Here is a 15,425-nt window from a genome sequence, read left to right as displayed (position 1 = left end):
CTCCTCTTTCATGAGGATCTGCTGTTCCCCTTCTGGCAGTCTGCCTCTGATTCTCCTCAGTGTAAAGCAACCTACATTTCCTTCTTGGTCTATGCCTAGTTCTCTCCATCCCACATCCTAGCTAATGTCAAAAAAAGTGACATTATAGAGCTGGGGAAAATGTACAAGGAACGCCCTCCTGAAGTGTAAGACTCCTAGAGAACACTGGGACCTTGGGGTGGATACTGGGAGAAGATCTTTAGGCTTCCTATATGGAAAAGGTTAGCAGTTTAGTGAAATATGACTACAAAAGAAAAGTTTAAGCTTTGCAAAAATACTCTGGCAGAAAGCTCATCCACTTAAACTGACTTGGTTTTCAAGTGCTGCCATTACAAATATGATTTATTAATATCTTTTTCTATTTACTGCTGTTCAATGAGTTGACTTTGAAAATTTTGTTTTAGAGACAACAGTAGGATTTCTGAAGCATGCAGAAAATAGGTTGAAGGGAATTCTTAGCTGATCAGAACAAAAAAACTCTGTTGCTTCAACAAAGAATCTTCTGGAGGTGGCTTGAGTGTTTGCTAATCCAATAAACAGGCAGTAGGTGAGGAATTCTGAAGAGCCTAAGCTGGTGAGCACACCTGTAATTCATATAGATATATACAAAGGGCATGGATGTAACAGTGTGTATGTACTCTCTGTCCTATATGTACAAAACTGAGCTACAGAGGGAAGAAGCTTTCAGCAAACTTCAGCCAACCCATGCATAACTTTGGGAAAAGCTTCATTGGAACTGAGGTTTTGTTACCTCTGGTTACTCTGGTCAAAGTAGCACAGAGATATGAGAGGGAGAACTGAAAATAAAACAACCCTCCCACCCTCAATCACACTCCTATATAGTGGGAAAAACAACATGTACAAAGATAGCTTTCACAAACCCTTTCGCCTGGTGGGCCAGGAGGACCATCATTGCCTGAAGTGCCCTGGAAAGGAAAGACAATATGTTCAAGGATTTACATTTATTTAAAAGAAACAGCCAATCTATACAGTGTGCTTGATAATTACCTTTGGACCTGGTTTACCAGTGGGACCTCTGGGACCTCTCGAGCCTCTTGGACCCTGTCAAATTAACACAGATGCACTTGATGATAAATATTGGATACTATAATCTAATAAAAATAATTCTTCACAGTATAGTGGAGGCAATTTAGACAGGAAAGCTTCTAAATTTCAAATCAAAAGAACTTACTGTTGGTCCTCGCTGTCCTCTGGGGCCTGGTTTGCCATGCAATCCCTGGAAAGAAAAGTTCACAGAAATCATCTTAGCAGGCACTCTATTTGTGAGATAAAGTGGAGGCAGAGAGCAACTCCCTTTATAGATATTATTTTATCTTTAACTATCGACTTTGCATTTCAATTTACAGAATCATGGTCCTTGGTAAAATTGGTTGTCTTTCTGAATTCGCTGGGACTCGTAGATAAATGCACTAAATTTGCCTGAGAATCAGATTTTGTCAGAGGCATTAGAATATTTTAAACTACATTAAAATAGTATTGAAGGTGGCACACAACAAGCAGAGTCCTTCTGCAGTAGTCTAAAGGACTTGGCATCATGAACAGCCTTAGAAACAAAGTTTCCAAGTTCCCGTGGACAGCTCCACAGGTTAATAGAGAAAAGAAAGGGCAAGCCTCTCTTCATTTATAACAGAAATGGGCACTGTAATACCTACCAAAATTACACACATTTGACAGAGATACAGAACAGAATACCAGCCTTTGATTTTTTGCTTTAATATTATCTCCTAATCATGCGCAAAGGGATTTTTTCTTTAGGCTGTGCACTGGAATTGCTGTGCATTGTAATGAATCTTAAGATTCAAGAGAGTATTTTTTAGGTAGAGAAAGGAAACTGATGGCTGGTACTTTCTAATCTCTGAGGTAAACAAACCAGCAACAAAGTAATCATCAGAGATGTTTTAGCACAAAGCTTCCTTTTATTGAAAACCAATTAAATGCATACACCTGTTTTCTTGACAGGGTTCCCACTCCCTCCTTTTTTTTTTTTTACTGTTGGTTTTATTTCACTTATCAGAATAAAAATTATGTGTTGTTTTTGAAATGCTACTCAGCCTGTGATGCTTTCAAGGACAGGGACCAACTTTCCCTAGGACCTGTATGTGTGGTAGCATAAAACACCATGATAACCCTTTTGGCAAGATAAACAATAATATCTGATTCTCATTAGAAAACCTGCACTTATGGGCTCATTGATGATCAGCATAACACTTCAGTATACCAGCAGTTTGATGGTATTAATTATGTGGTTAATACCCTAGCTGAACTTAAAGCTTTGTGAAGGCCTGAAAACAGATCAATATAGTAAGATTTTCATAATTTTAAGCCTGCTGTTTGATTCTATCATTTTGCTTTTTTTTTCCCAATCTGCTGTCTTTATTAGCAATTGTCTCATTTTTTCACAATGCAGATGAACTGAGCATTTCTTTGTTTGCTTGTGCCTGTACATAACAACATATCCTTATCTTAGCTAAAATAATACAAGAACAATTTAAACCATACATAAGTAATGCAAATGTTATTGGATTTCATGTATTTCATCTTAAAATAATGAATTTCTGCTTTTAGTAATAGATGTTACCTGCTTGACTTTATGTTGCTATCAGCTGTGAATTATGACTAATCTCTTAATTTCACCATTTTTCTAACATATCCTATGTTCAATTAAGCTTTAGAGACAACAGCACAGTGACCTTCTTTCTAATCTATTTTTAATTGTTGTAGTTTGAAGAACATGCATAAAACATTTTTCCTCACCTTGTTCAAGCAAACAAAGCCACAAAAGATGTAGTTTTACATTTTTGTAATATATGTAACAGCACATGTTCTTCATCTTGCCTGGTATATTTTGCGTTTTTGAAGCTAAGCCTAAAAAAAACCCCCTTGTGTCAAGCCAGAATATTTATGAAATACAAGTTGTATTTCCTTGAGGGTAAATTGCATGGTAGCAGAATTAATGGGATACAGGAAAATAGTTCTTGCCAACTCACTCAGCTATATTGTCCAAAAAAACCCCCCAAACCCTTCAGCAAAGGTGATTTTTTTTTCTCTTTTTTCAATTATATAATTATGGCAGTATGTGCAGCAAGAAAGTGTCCAAGTTCTTGTATATTTAGACTAATACCTTAAAGAATGGTAAATAGCCCTGCAGTGTCTCCTGTTTTACAAAAAGATAGAGGTCCATCTTGAATGTGAAAAGCCTGTTTTTATAGCTCTTTAGATAGTAACTTGGATCCTTAGGTTTCAGTGACTTCCCCCAGTGCTGAATTTTAAAAGTTAATTAAGTGTTATGCAAGAATGAATTATCATACCCTTGCACCTTTCTCTCCATTGGCACCTGGAAATCCTGGGAAACCAGTTGAGCCCTATGTAAGAAATCAATGCAAATGTCAGAGGGTATCAATAGCAAAACAATGGTAGAGCCAACATTTGACACATAAAGCACAACTCCAAAGCCATGTACATTGTACATATCAAACTTGCAAGTGTGACAGCTGTACATAAACTTAAGAAATCTGTAAATAAACTTACCATAATGCTTCAAGTCCAGAAAGCATTAAAAAAAAATCAATGTATAGAATGGACATTACTTGTCATCTTATTAGACAATAAAATATTCATTAAATCTGCACCTTTTTTAAAAGTAGGAAAGTTGGATTAGTAACAGCCCACTAGAAATAACTGTATCATAATGAAGTCAAACAAAAAAGGCCTTGTTGCCTCACAGTAAAATAATTATTTTAAAAAATAATTCCAAAAAGCGGTAAGGTTTTGCCACATCCTCTATTCACTTTACTGAGCTGTAAATTAATCACTTCAAGTTCTTTATTCACTGTAAACCAAGCACTGGACAGTTTCATTTAACTGATCCATGTGACTCATACATAAGCAGAATTTATGAGATTATCTGAAACTTATTTGAAACTTCTCCCAGCTCTACTCCTCCTCCTTTTTTCCTCCCCTTTCCTTCTGCTGATTGCTCAGTCTAAAGGAAGCAGTACTATTTTCTTCTTTGCTTCTGCCATACAGGTTTGGTGGGAGAGCAAACTTTTTACCTGCCAAGGAGGTGTTAATTTTTCATAAGGAACTTGGGATCAAAGAGGTGATAGATATGGTAAAATATACTTTTAAATGTCTGGGAATGAAAATGAAGAGAGTGTTTGGTTTGGTCAGCCACTAAAATTTACTAGCCAGACTCCCTGCTGTCATAATGCACCTATGGCTGTGCAGCTTGCTATTAGCATTTTAGTGGCAAATAAAATGCATATAACAAAAAGCTTAAATATAATTTCTTGGTGCTCTTCTTTGAAATGTTAGTAATTTTTTTCCTTTTTTTTTTCTTCTCCTGTCCTTACTCCTGTTTTTCCTCTAATGAATCTTGTTTTACATAATCATTCCAATTATCCATAAAAGACTTAGGGGCAGTACAACTTCACTAACACAAGTTCTAATAAAACCCTAACTGATATTGACTGGTGGGAGAAAAGAAATATTTTTCTTCCTTCCCTTTTCTTTTATATTCCTTTTCCTTTCGATTTCTTTCTTACTTCTTAATTCTTCATTAGTTATAACTTTATGTAAGAATAAAACTGAAACTTCTAGTCTGTGAAGCCCAATCATGTTCTTTAAATTTAAAAGACTGGAAAAAAAAAACCAGATCAAATGATGGGGCACTAATAGTCATGACTTGGTTGTAAATATCTTACATGTAGAGTAGTTTTTGCAACTGTGCTAATCAAGAGGGACTTGATTGCAGAAAAAAAAAAAACATAATGAAAATTATCAGCTAATGGCACTACTCTAAGACCAATTCTTAGAAAAAAAAATTAATGAAAAGCAAGTAAGTATCAACAAAAAGAATGATGTCAACTTTCTCGACTATACTGGGACAAGATTTCCTTTGCTTTACATAGCTAATATATTTTTTGCTGCTTTTTTTTCTCACTCCCTTATGTTAATTTGAGCTGGTCTGTGACTCAGTTTCCAAAGAAGTCTCTAGTGAGTTATGTATTGTAGCTGTCATTAGTCTTTCCTGGAAATTTAAGCAACAAATTAGAAGAGTAAACAGTGAACGCAGCTTGAGAACTATTTTCAATTTTAATGTGATAAAAATGTAGTGCAAGGAAATTATTGATCAAGTCTTTGTTGAAAAAAGAATCAATCAACTTTTATTTGAAATGTTTCATCATTTTTGTTCTTTGAAGTGAATAATGTAAAACTCTTTTATCCTAGATTTTTCAAAAGATAATTCTAAAGGAGAACAAAGAGACTGAAATCTCAGACATTTTGAGTTAAGAAACTGAAGCAAAAACCCCTGTGTCTTTCAAGGTGGATAGTTTTCATGAATACTTTCCATAGATAGTTTCAGTATTTTTCACTAATGCAGTGTTCAGTGAATAAGCATTCTTCAGATAGTCCATTCACTTGACAGAAAAGGGTCACAGTATAGGGCAGAATCAGAAAAACACTTTGTTTTGACAGTCAGGAAGTTTTATTTCATCCAAAACCCCCCCTAATTTCAAATTTGGAAATAAAAATAGATCCAAAGTAGAGCAGAATTGAGGGTTTTACTGCAGGTTGATTGTTCAGATATGTAGAAGGGGTAAGGGATTTTTTTACTTGTGATGTTTACCTAGATGGGTCTTCTTTGAGAGGGTCTGGAGCTATAATGTCTCCCTAATGGTCTCCTCTACACAGTGAAATGTCTGTAGAACTATGCTTTTATTCCATTTTTTCTCTTTCTACTCTCATAAAAGAGATCTTACAATTAATTTAGCATGCCCATTTCCTAAAGATGTGTTAGGATGAACTTAGTAGAAGCATGTTTCATAAAAATTTCATAAATCAGAAGCCTCCTGTGTGGTTTTCTATTGCAATTCAAATATATAAGATGGCTGAAGGATAGATAAGGCACATAAATTAACTAAGGATTGTGTTTTGTCATGTTTGTCTTAAAAAAACTAAAGAAAAACATGAGGAAAATTGTAAAGTATGTTTTAAAGAAATATGGTTTATTCCATGGAAGAAGCAGTAATGACACAAATAGAAGCCTTGTACCACACTGAAAATTCCCATCACTATCAGCACCCATGTAGTGGCCAGTTTAGTGGCCAATTTAGTGCCTATTCTCTTTCAAGCATATCAGCAATTCCTTCCTTTTCCAATTGTTTAGTGCATGCCAGTCTGATGCTGGCACAATACAACTCACAAGAACATGCTAAAGGGTAGAATATTAAGAGGAAAGATAGTGCTCCATAAAGAGCCTGACATAGGGAATCCCACATTATTAAGGGTTTTACTTCAGGATATGATTGTCAAGAAAGAAAAGGAGAAAAATGGCCCTTTCTTTGATGTTCACACCGTACTTCCCCAAACACAGAAACGAAATAACTCCCACTGTGACCAGTAACAAAACACTCAGTATACAGCTCATTTACAGCTCACCTTTGGACCTTGTCTTCCTGGATATCCTGGCAATCCAGGTACACCAAGCTTTCCCTGCAATGAGAAGGCAGTGGTAAATTTTACTGTATCTTCCTTAGTGGTTCAGCAAGCTTCTATACAAAACAATTTTTCCACAACATAGAGTGATGATACTCCATGGAATATAATATTAAATTAAATAAATTTCTCATTTTTATAATTAATCACCAGTGGGCTTAGTGCCCCAAACTTAAATAAAAATCCCACTCCAGTGAATGAATCCAGAGAAACCAATACCTCAAAGGTTTTTTTCTCCCATGATGTGCGGTGCAGTGCTATGTGGTTGAGATCATTAAGCAACTAATATTCTCTAGGAAATCAGGGTGTTAATAGGTTTAAGTGAGAAGAAATTATTTTTAATTTATACCATGTTATGGCTGACTTTTCATGAATAGGAATTTGAAGAATCAATTTTTTTCTTGCATAGTTCTAAACCAAGGCTACGATAAATTACACCCCACTGATTGCTTGCTGACAATGGATTTGTCAACAAACATTAACAACTTGCTGTGTTCAGAAAAGACTGATCAGCACTGACATCAACCATTCCCAGAAATGAAATACAGTACCCTACTCATTTGAGTTGGTCTCTTTAGACCTCTAGAGGATGAGTGATGGCTTGCCACTTTCAAAGGCAAGGGAAAGCAGTTCCAGACTTTGAAAGATGGGAACTCTGGGGAAGAATTTCTCTGTGTTCTAGAATATCAAGCTTTGGAGAAGCTCTCAATGGAAAAGATGACTATAAAGTATCATATGATACTCTGCAGTAACCATAGATAAGATAAAACAGGAAGGAGAGACTTGTGTGGGGAAGGAAATTTTCCCCAAAATGTCTGTTGGTAAAAAATACAGCACATAAACAAATATGTTGTGTATTTTCCTATTCATGTAAGTGCAGGTGTCTGGTGAGACATTATTGAAGAACAATTTTTACATTTATGAAACCAGGTATAACGCTGCCTGCTATGTGCCACCCTGAAACAAGCTACATGCATTGCAATGATTTAAATATTTTGCAGCATGACAGCACATCAAACTCTTGCCAAATTCAGTGAAAGTTTTGTCCCTGATTTTACAACTAAGCAAGCCCAGTTGCCTGGGTTGTGTGTGAATACAGACTTGTTTTTTTTTTTATTATAAGTTCTTTTCAGATATGGTCTACATTTTTTTGGCACCCTACTTGAGATTTCATTAACTAAGCAAATCCATTTAGACCTACTTGGGAAATAGAGTTTTCTTATCATGGAATCAGATGAACATAGAGAATAAGAGACTACTGCAGTAATTTTATTACTTTCTTTACAAGACTAGTACCTTTGCATTAAATGCAACATAGGAATGACAAGGGAACAAGACATTTATATCTGCTCTTACAGACTTTACAAATATTGTGGGAAGATCTAAAAGTTCACAGTGACTATTCCAGTTTTTACACTAAAATAAATATCACAGGACCAACACCAAAGAATTCCTCTGTGACCTATGCCATTCTGTATCCATAGAATATCCACAGAAAATATGTGACCCTTCCAGTGGGCAAGAATAGCTGTAAATATTTGTAGAAAAGGGAAAACTGAGGGTCTAAAACTCCAAAGCCAAAAAATTCCAATACTGTTATCAACACCAACAATTTTTTTCAAATATCTTCTGACAATTAAGGCTTCAGATTCTGGACTTGTGATACTGTGAGAGTTCCAAATATGTCACAGTGAAGAAGAAATGCTTGAAAACCTATATTCATAGTGAGTAATTTGAATAAGAAGAACTAAAAATAACTCATATTTGCATTTAAAAAATACTAACTATAAAAAAAAAATGTTTGGTTTGTTTCGATCTGGTTTATGTACCCTCTGTCCTATTTTTTTCAAGACAGAACTAGAATTGAAGCTATAGTTCACCAAAAAATTTAAAGGTAAATATTTTTATCAGCATCTTCTCACTTTAGTGATATTAGCACATACGTTTTTAAACCATCATTTTTATTTTATATTATCATACTTCTCCAGTTACTGACATTACCACTGCTGAAATCATCTTTCCTTTCTGATTCTGCCACACAGTGAAATACAGTATCCACACACACATTTTTCAGCCTCCTTTCCATTCTTTATACCAAACTTTTTTGTTGAAACCAAGATTCTACAGAGGTTTGTACTTTGTGCTTGATCTCTCTTTTTTCACTATCCTTCTTTCAGTCCTCCCTTTTAACAACCCCTTTCCCTTTTGCCAACCCTCTTGTGGATTTTTATTCAGGAAATGTTTTCCATTTAAAACAATTTCCATGTCACAATTTGTTGTAATATGACTCAATATTAATTCACTCTTCAGCAGCACCTTTACCCTCCTTTGTGCCCAACTATTTTCTTTGCATTGTGTTTTCCACAGCTGGCATGCACTGTGTGTAATTTGGGATAAGAATGCAGTTCTTACCTTATGTACTGGTGAAGTACTACAATGCCTCTTTTTATACTTACAAGATAAGGATTCCCAATCCTTGATCAAGTGGGAACTCCAGTGGTCTGCTGCAGTAGTGTCACAAAAACTACTGTTAAGTAGCTAAAGATTTTGCAGATATGTTTTTAGTGGTGGAGATTATGGGTTCCATCTATGCTGTGAGGCAATGACATGTTTATATTGATTTCTGGCTACTGACCTTTTCCCCAGCTGGACCAGCAGCACCTGGATCCCCAGATGGACCCGCTCGACCTTTTGGACCTTCTGGGCCATCTTCTCCTCGTGGACCTGGCTGACCAATTTCTCCCTAAAATACATCACCTTGTAAATATGGAACAATTGCCTTCATGCAGATATTGGAAACTGGAAAGATTAACTACAATTACTTGAAAATAAGTTTTCAGCAAATCTAAATAGAGAACAGAATCATAGAATAGTTTGGGTTAGAAGGAACATTTAAAGGTCATCCAGGCTTCCTGCAGTGCACAGGGACATCTCCAAATAAACCAGTAAGCCCTGTCCAATTTCCTAGTAAGAAAATACCACTACTAATGTTCGTTATATAAATGTAAATATAAATAAATTAGGCACTGAATGTTACTTTCAGAGAGTTAGAGGCTAGTTTTCTTGCTTGAAGACAGCTGCATTTGGAAACCATATTCTTGTTTTCCCTCTCCTAAATTTTTGAGAAGGCACCCTGGAAGTCCACAGAAAGAAAATTGTCTTTATCTAAGTACTTATGTGGATACCATCTTCACAGTTATTTATGTATACAGACAACAGATACAGGCCAGGAGCCTCCTGTGAGAAACTTTTTCACAACCTCCACAACACTTCCTATGAAAGGAAGTAATTGCCCATTGGGCTAAATAAACAACGTTTTGGCAGAGATTTGCAAGATGCTGGGTTGGTATGGAAACATCTTTATCCTAGATACATAACATTTCCTCAGGCAAATACTGGAGATCTTAGAATCTGGAAAAGGAGATTCCCTAGGAAGAAGCTCAGTGAAAAGGATATTCAAGACTGACATATTCTTCTTCTTTGTAACTGTGCCACTGTTGATTCACAAGAACCATATCTCTGGCTCAGATTTGTGTATGCACTGGGAATAGAAATAATTAAAAATACCAGCCTTTATTTTATTTTTGGCTTAAATATATTTGTTCACTTCAGTGATCATTTCAAAATAACATTCAAACTTTTAAGAACATATGGGCCATGAATAAATGCTTACCCGGTCACCTTTAAGCCCCATGTCACCTTTAAATCCTGGAAAACCATCTTCACCCTAAAAAAGGCAGAATGCATATAAAGACTTATTAATATAGAGGAACTTTTTTCTTCCTGCAAAAAGGATAAGAAAATAGGTTCACTACAGATTAAAATAACCTGCATAGATAAAGTGGGAACTTCAGACACCAGAAAATCTAACCTGGCTACTAGTGCTTTATAGAAAATATACCAGTGTGCTACACCAAATGGACCATTCCAGATCTATGGAGCCTTTCCTAAATGATAAGTTTATTTATTTTGTTCTCTTGCAGTGCTTCCCCCCATGTAATGGCAGCTGAATAGTTTCAGCAAAAAAAGGCCTGTGAACACTCCGTTAAAGCACTAAGAGAACAAACTATGAAACATCTTTGTGTGACCTTTGAAGGTATTCAGTAGAATTCACTGTCTTACTGCAACTTTGAGATCTGCTTTAGGATGACAGAAGTGTTGTGGACATTGTGCTAATCAGTATTCATTGATATACACAGATATATATACATACATATATTAAATGTATTTATATACAAGTCCTGTATTTTGTCCAAGCAAGATATTTATCATCCAATAAGGCACAAGAAAAAGCTGGGTTTTTGAACTGTCCAGTCTCCATGGCTGTTAAACACACTCCTTTTCAGCTTAAAATGAGCATGCAGACTAGACAAACTGTGGTTTGGGAACGCTTGAAAATGTATAGCAGCTCTTGGCATCTGAGCCAAGTTCTGAATCAAGGCTTTTTGGCAAGACTGAGTCTTCTGCTTTAGAAATATCTATAAATATCTATATATCTATATACCTATATTTATCTCTCTATATATCTACCTTAGCCAGCAGAGCCACAAGAGTGAATTTGCCTGTGTGGTCAGGAGGTATGACTGACGGTGTCTGTGTGTCTCTTGTTTTGAGTGCTGAAGGAAGTGTGAATTTAAACCAACCCTGGCTGCAGTTTCAGCCACCGCAGACCATCAGGAGTCAGCACAGATCGCAGTGGTTGGTGTTTGCTCTAGTAAGAGCTCTACACACAGAATTAATAGTATCAGGGGAAATAAGAGCTTTCTTCACATTCATATATATGGATCTGACTGGGGCTGTCCATCACTTCGGCAAAGCCAAAGACCTGGGCTTGAGCCTAGAAAACCATTGTACAATGTATATAAAAAATACAAATCTATCTTATGGCTCTGTCAAAACAGATAAAAAACAAAAAGTATTGGCACCACAAATCTCTCCGATGCACAAGCTCCTCAATAACCTCTCACAACGGAGGGGATGTCTAATTCTCTACTTAAGGCCACTTTAGAGAGAAGTTACTTAAACTGGTGCAAAAGAGATTGAAAACCATTCTAATAACTGTAGGTTTTATATTCACTTTGTACCAGTGTAAGTAACCATGGAGGTCTGTGGTGGCCGATTGCCCTGTGGTACAAGGCACAGAGAGAGCTCTTGGTAAAACAGTCTCTGGTGCCACACGGTTATGGTGAGGGAAAGGAGCCTCTCCCAAGCTGCCTTGTTAGGTTATGGTAATGGTAACCGGTTCTGCTTCCCCGGTTGGCTCCCGGTGTTAGCCACACCCTTGTACTTAAGCCTGAGCTGTCATGTGCTCGGGGTCATTTGCCTCTAGAACCCTTCACAAGTTGTAGCAATGAACTGCTTTCTGTGGAACTCTACACAAGGACCCTTCTCAGCTCCTTGCCCTCGGCTCAGTATTACTGAAGCCATCCCTGCGTCTGTGCGTTCATGCGTGTGAGCCACAGAGCCGAAAGGGACTCGGTAATAGAGGTCACTGATTTAGGAACTGGACTTGGTATGTCCTCAGGGAAAGGCAAAAATAAACTCACTGCTGTGAGATAAAGCACACTGCAGCGAAGGAGACAGAAGATGTTGCAGTGTAAAAAGGGAAAAGAATTAACTGCAGTCATATTTACCTTTTCACCTTTGGATCCCTTGAGTCCACGTACACCATCAGCACCCTAAAGGAAGAATATAAAGAATTACCCACATGCATACATTCAAAAGGGGTGAGAGAAGGAATCTAATAACTAAATCTTACCTTTACACCACGAGGACCTGGATATCCAATTGGACCCTGAGGACCTGGAGGCCCCTAAAATGTATTGAAGCAAAGAACCTTTGTTTGTACAGTTTTTGGTGAGCAAGCAGTTCTCTTCAGAATCTAATCCTTATTCTTCCACTATAATGTATGAGACAGCAAAATAACACTGGGCTGCCTGCCACTAAGAAAAGTTAAGGCATTACAAAGCACCATTCAATGTCACTATAAACTATTAATAGAATTGTGAACTTGGATCTAACTTGTATATTTGGGAAGCATCTATCCATAATATAAATTATCTGAAACAATGGTAATTGTAAAAAGAAACAAACAATCAGAAACAAACATAAATATGCCAATTAGAAGCCAGTGTTATGTTAGTGGAGAAAATTTATATGCTGATTATGATGATGACACACATCAAAAATAGAGACCAAAATAATGCAAATAATAAAAATCATGGTCTTAAAAAAAAACCCAAAAAAGACATCCCAAGCCTGGAAGCTAAAAGGCTCATGGTGCTATCAATACTGACTGGTGCCTGGATTCTTTTGGTTACATATTGCTGAGTATTTTAAAGATGCTCAACTTGGATACTATGGAATCTGATGTTAGGGCCTAAAGAAACTGAGTTCTGTGAAGGGTGGAAGCAAGGAAGCCTGGAAACATGATACCTCTGTCTGAGGCTGAGCTGCTCTGGTGATTCTCTGATGTCTGAGATGGACAGATAACAAAATCTTTTACTAGTGGGGACATTGATAGGGTCTTTTTCCTGTCTCCAATGTGTCTTTTCACAAAACCTCTGGAGTGTTAACATCTCTGAGAAACTGAACTTTCTATCAAATTTGGCTGAAATTGATCAGTAAATTCAAAAGACGTAAGAACAAACTGATATATGGCCACATGCCTGGACTTTTAAAACATAAATGCTGTGTCTAAGCTTTATTTTCTTAAGAAATCAGAATAAAATTTACAAGTTTTTACAGATAATAACACTTTTGACAAATATAGTATGCTGATGTCAGTGGTGCTGTACTTTCTGAAATGTCCTATTAACTCACTCATCCTGTCATCCAGAATACCTTTTAGTATTGCCCCTGAAAACTGAAACTGAATTCAGGTGCTATAAAGGGTGCTAGTCTGGATAAATAAGGGTCAATACTGAATAAGCAGAACACTTTAAGGAGCCCCCCCAAGGCCCTCCAGGGCTTTGTAAGGTAAAAAAAATACTTTACACTGACATTGAGTTGAAGATGACCCAAAAAATGCACGGTCTCTGCATGCATTTTTATACCTTCAAAAAAGCAGGTTCCAAAGAATTTTTGTGGGTACTCCATACAATAGAATTGAAGCCTCAGAGTATCTGCAAGTTATTATTATTAAATGTATGCAACTTTTCATTGCCACTCTGCCAACTTCAAGATGAAGTTTAATTTAAAAGAGTAATCTTTGTATTATTGACAGTCTCTAATATTTTGAATATACATGTTTGTCTGGGAAAAGATGCTTTGAATGTGTCACAGGTTTTCTATTATCTTCTTAAATAGTTCCTGTAGCAGCAAATATGTCATAAAGATGAAAAACTACCAAAAGTTTTCTTATAATCTATGTAAATAAATGGAAAAGTTTGAAAACTCACCAATGCACCTTTATCTCCAGACTGACCCTCTTTGCCAGGATGACCCTGATTTAAGAGAAATGTATCTGATTTGAAAAGTAATAATTTTTAAGGAGTGACATTTTATTATAAAAACACAATTATTTAAACATTTGAATTTCAGGTCATTAATCACATTTCTTCTGTATTAGAACAGACACAATTTTGAAGAAAGGCTTTGCTTTCAATACCAATTTAATTTACATAACAAAGGAAAAGCTGGACAATAGTTACATTCATGTTAATATTTTCAGGAATATGCTGACCCCTCCTTCTGTTTAGTTAATATTTCAGCAGCAGGAGGCTTTTAATGCAAGAGACTCTCAACTTTGATTTTGAAACAGGGGTGATTTATATTTTAGCATGAAGACATTCCTAAAAATATTTTTAAAATTACAGAATTTATCCAAAGATTCAATAGAAGGCTGATTTACTTTCAACGTTCTATGTCTTTGTTCTAAATGGTGACTTGCTTTTTAAACAAAACAAATTTGCTCTGTATCACTGACGTTAATACCAGAGCACTCAAAACATTAGCCAATCCATTGTTTCACTCTAAAATGTTGCAAAATTTAAAGGCAATTTAATGAAACTAAAGATTAACAGATAATTGTGACTAGGCTGAGGGAGGACAAGGAGCTGTGAGGGGACAGAGCTGGGACACTGTTCCAAATTGACCAGGAGAATATTCCATACCATATGATGTCATACTCAGTAATAAAAGCTCAGGGAAAGGAGGAGGAAGGAGGACATTCATAACCTACTTCCCAGCAAGTGTCTGGCCATCTGCCTGCAGATGGAAGTAGTGAATGAATCCCTTATTTTACTTTGCTTGTGTGCATAGTTTTGTTCCACTTATTAAGCTGTTGTTACCTCAACCTAGGAGTTTTCCTGCTTTTGACCTTGTGATTCTCTCCCCTACCCTACTGTGGGATGAGTCAGCCAGTGAGTAGGTGGGTGCTTGGCTGCTTCCTGGGATCAACCCACCACAGCAGGGGTGTGTATCAGGTACAGACCTGATTATCTCTTACAGCATTTTCCCCCTCCTTTTAAGGTTTAATAGGATGCAGATGATAAATAATGCTTGTGTTTGGAAATTAACATTATTTGCAGTATACAGGAAAGGATAAGGGGAAGCATTGTTTAGACAATGATTCAAGATACAGACACTCAGCTGGAGTATCATTGCACACTTAACATTCTCCATTAAAATGGTACTTTGGCAGGTAAAAGGGTAGGCTTTGAGAGCCCTGGGAGCAGTTCTGTATTTGCAATGTATTTGTAGTGGCCTTGTTAAACCTTGCTGAAAGTCATGTTTAAGAAATGCAGATTTCACCTAAAAGAAAAATTGTAAAGGGCAATTGCATGGGGAGGATTGCCAAGGTCTCAGAAGTAACATTGTCTAATGGCTCTTAGTGCTATTAAAAAATGGTATTTTTGCTGCAAGAA

At 36.5% G+C, this 15,425-nt stretch overlaps 1 protein-coding gene across 4 annotated transcripts in view; it reads right to left on the bottom strand.

Moving 5' to 3' along the window:
- COL11A1 (collagen type XI alpha 1 chain) overlaps positions 1 to 15,425 on the bottom strand; it is a 132,941-nt gene that overhangs the window by 48,343 nt on the left and 69,173 nt on the right. For all 4 annotated transcript variants that reach the window (XM_069023255.1, XM_069023256.1, XM_069023257.1 and 1 more), the window contains 10 exons: positions 13,959 to 14,003; positions 12,317 to 12,370; positions 12,192 to 12,236; positions 10,232 to 10,285; positions 9,194 to 9,301; positions 6,502 to 6,555; positions 3,369 to 3,422; positions 1,232 to 1,276; positions 1,048 to 1,101; positions 921 to 965 (listed from right to left, as the gene is read on the bottom strand). In XM_069023255.1, the coding sequence (XP_068879356.1) occupies positions 921 to 965; positions 1,048 to 1,101; positions 1,232 to 1,276; positions 3,369 to 3,422; positions 6,502 to 6,555; positions 9,194 to 9,301; positions 10,232 to 10,285; positions 12,192 to 12,236; positions 12,317 to 12,370; positions 13,959 to 14,003 (558 nt within the window). The remainder of the gene's footprint in view (positions 1 to 920; positions 966 to 1,047; positions 1,102 to 1,231; positions 1,277 to 3,368; positions 3,423 to 6,501; positions 6,556 to 9,193; positions 9,302 to 10,231; positions 10,286 to 12,191; positions 12,237 to 12,316; positions 12,371 to 13,958; positions 14,004 to 15,425) is intronic.

The sequence above is a fragment of the Aphelocoma coerulescens genome, chromosome 8, assembly GCF_041296385.1.
Source record: "Aphelocoma coerulescens isolate FSJ_1873_10779 chromosome 8, UR_Acoe_1.0, whole genome shotgun sequence".
In the NCBI taxonomy this organism is placed as follows: Eukaryota; Metazoa; Chordata; class Aves; order Passeriformes; family Corvidae; genus Aphelocoma; species Aphelocoma coerulescens.
This window is presented reverse-complemented; position numbering and strand designations above follow the sequence as displayed.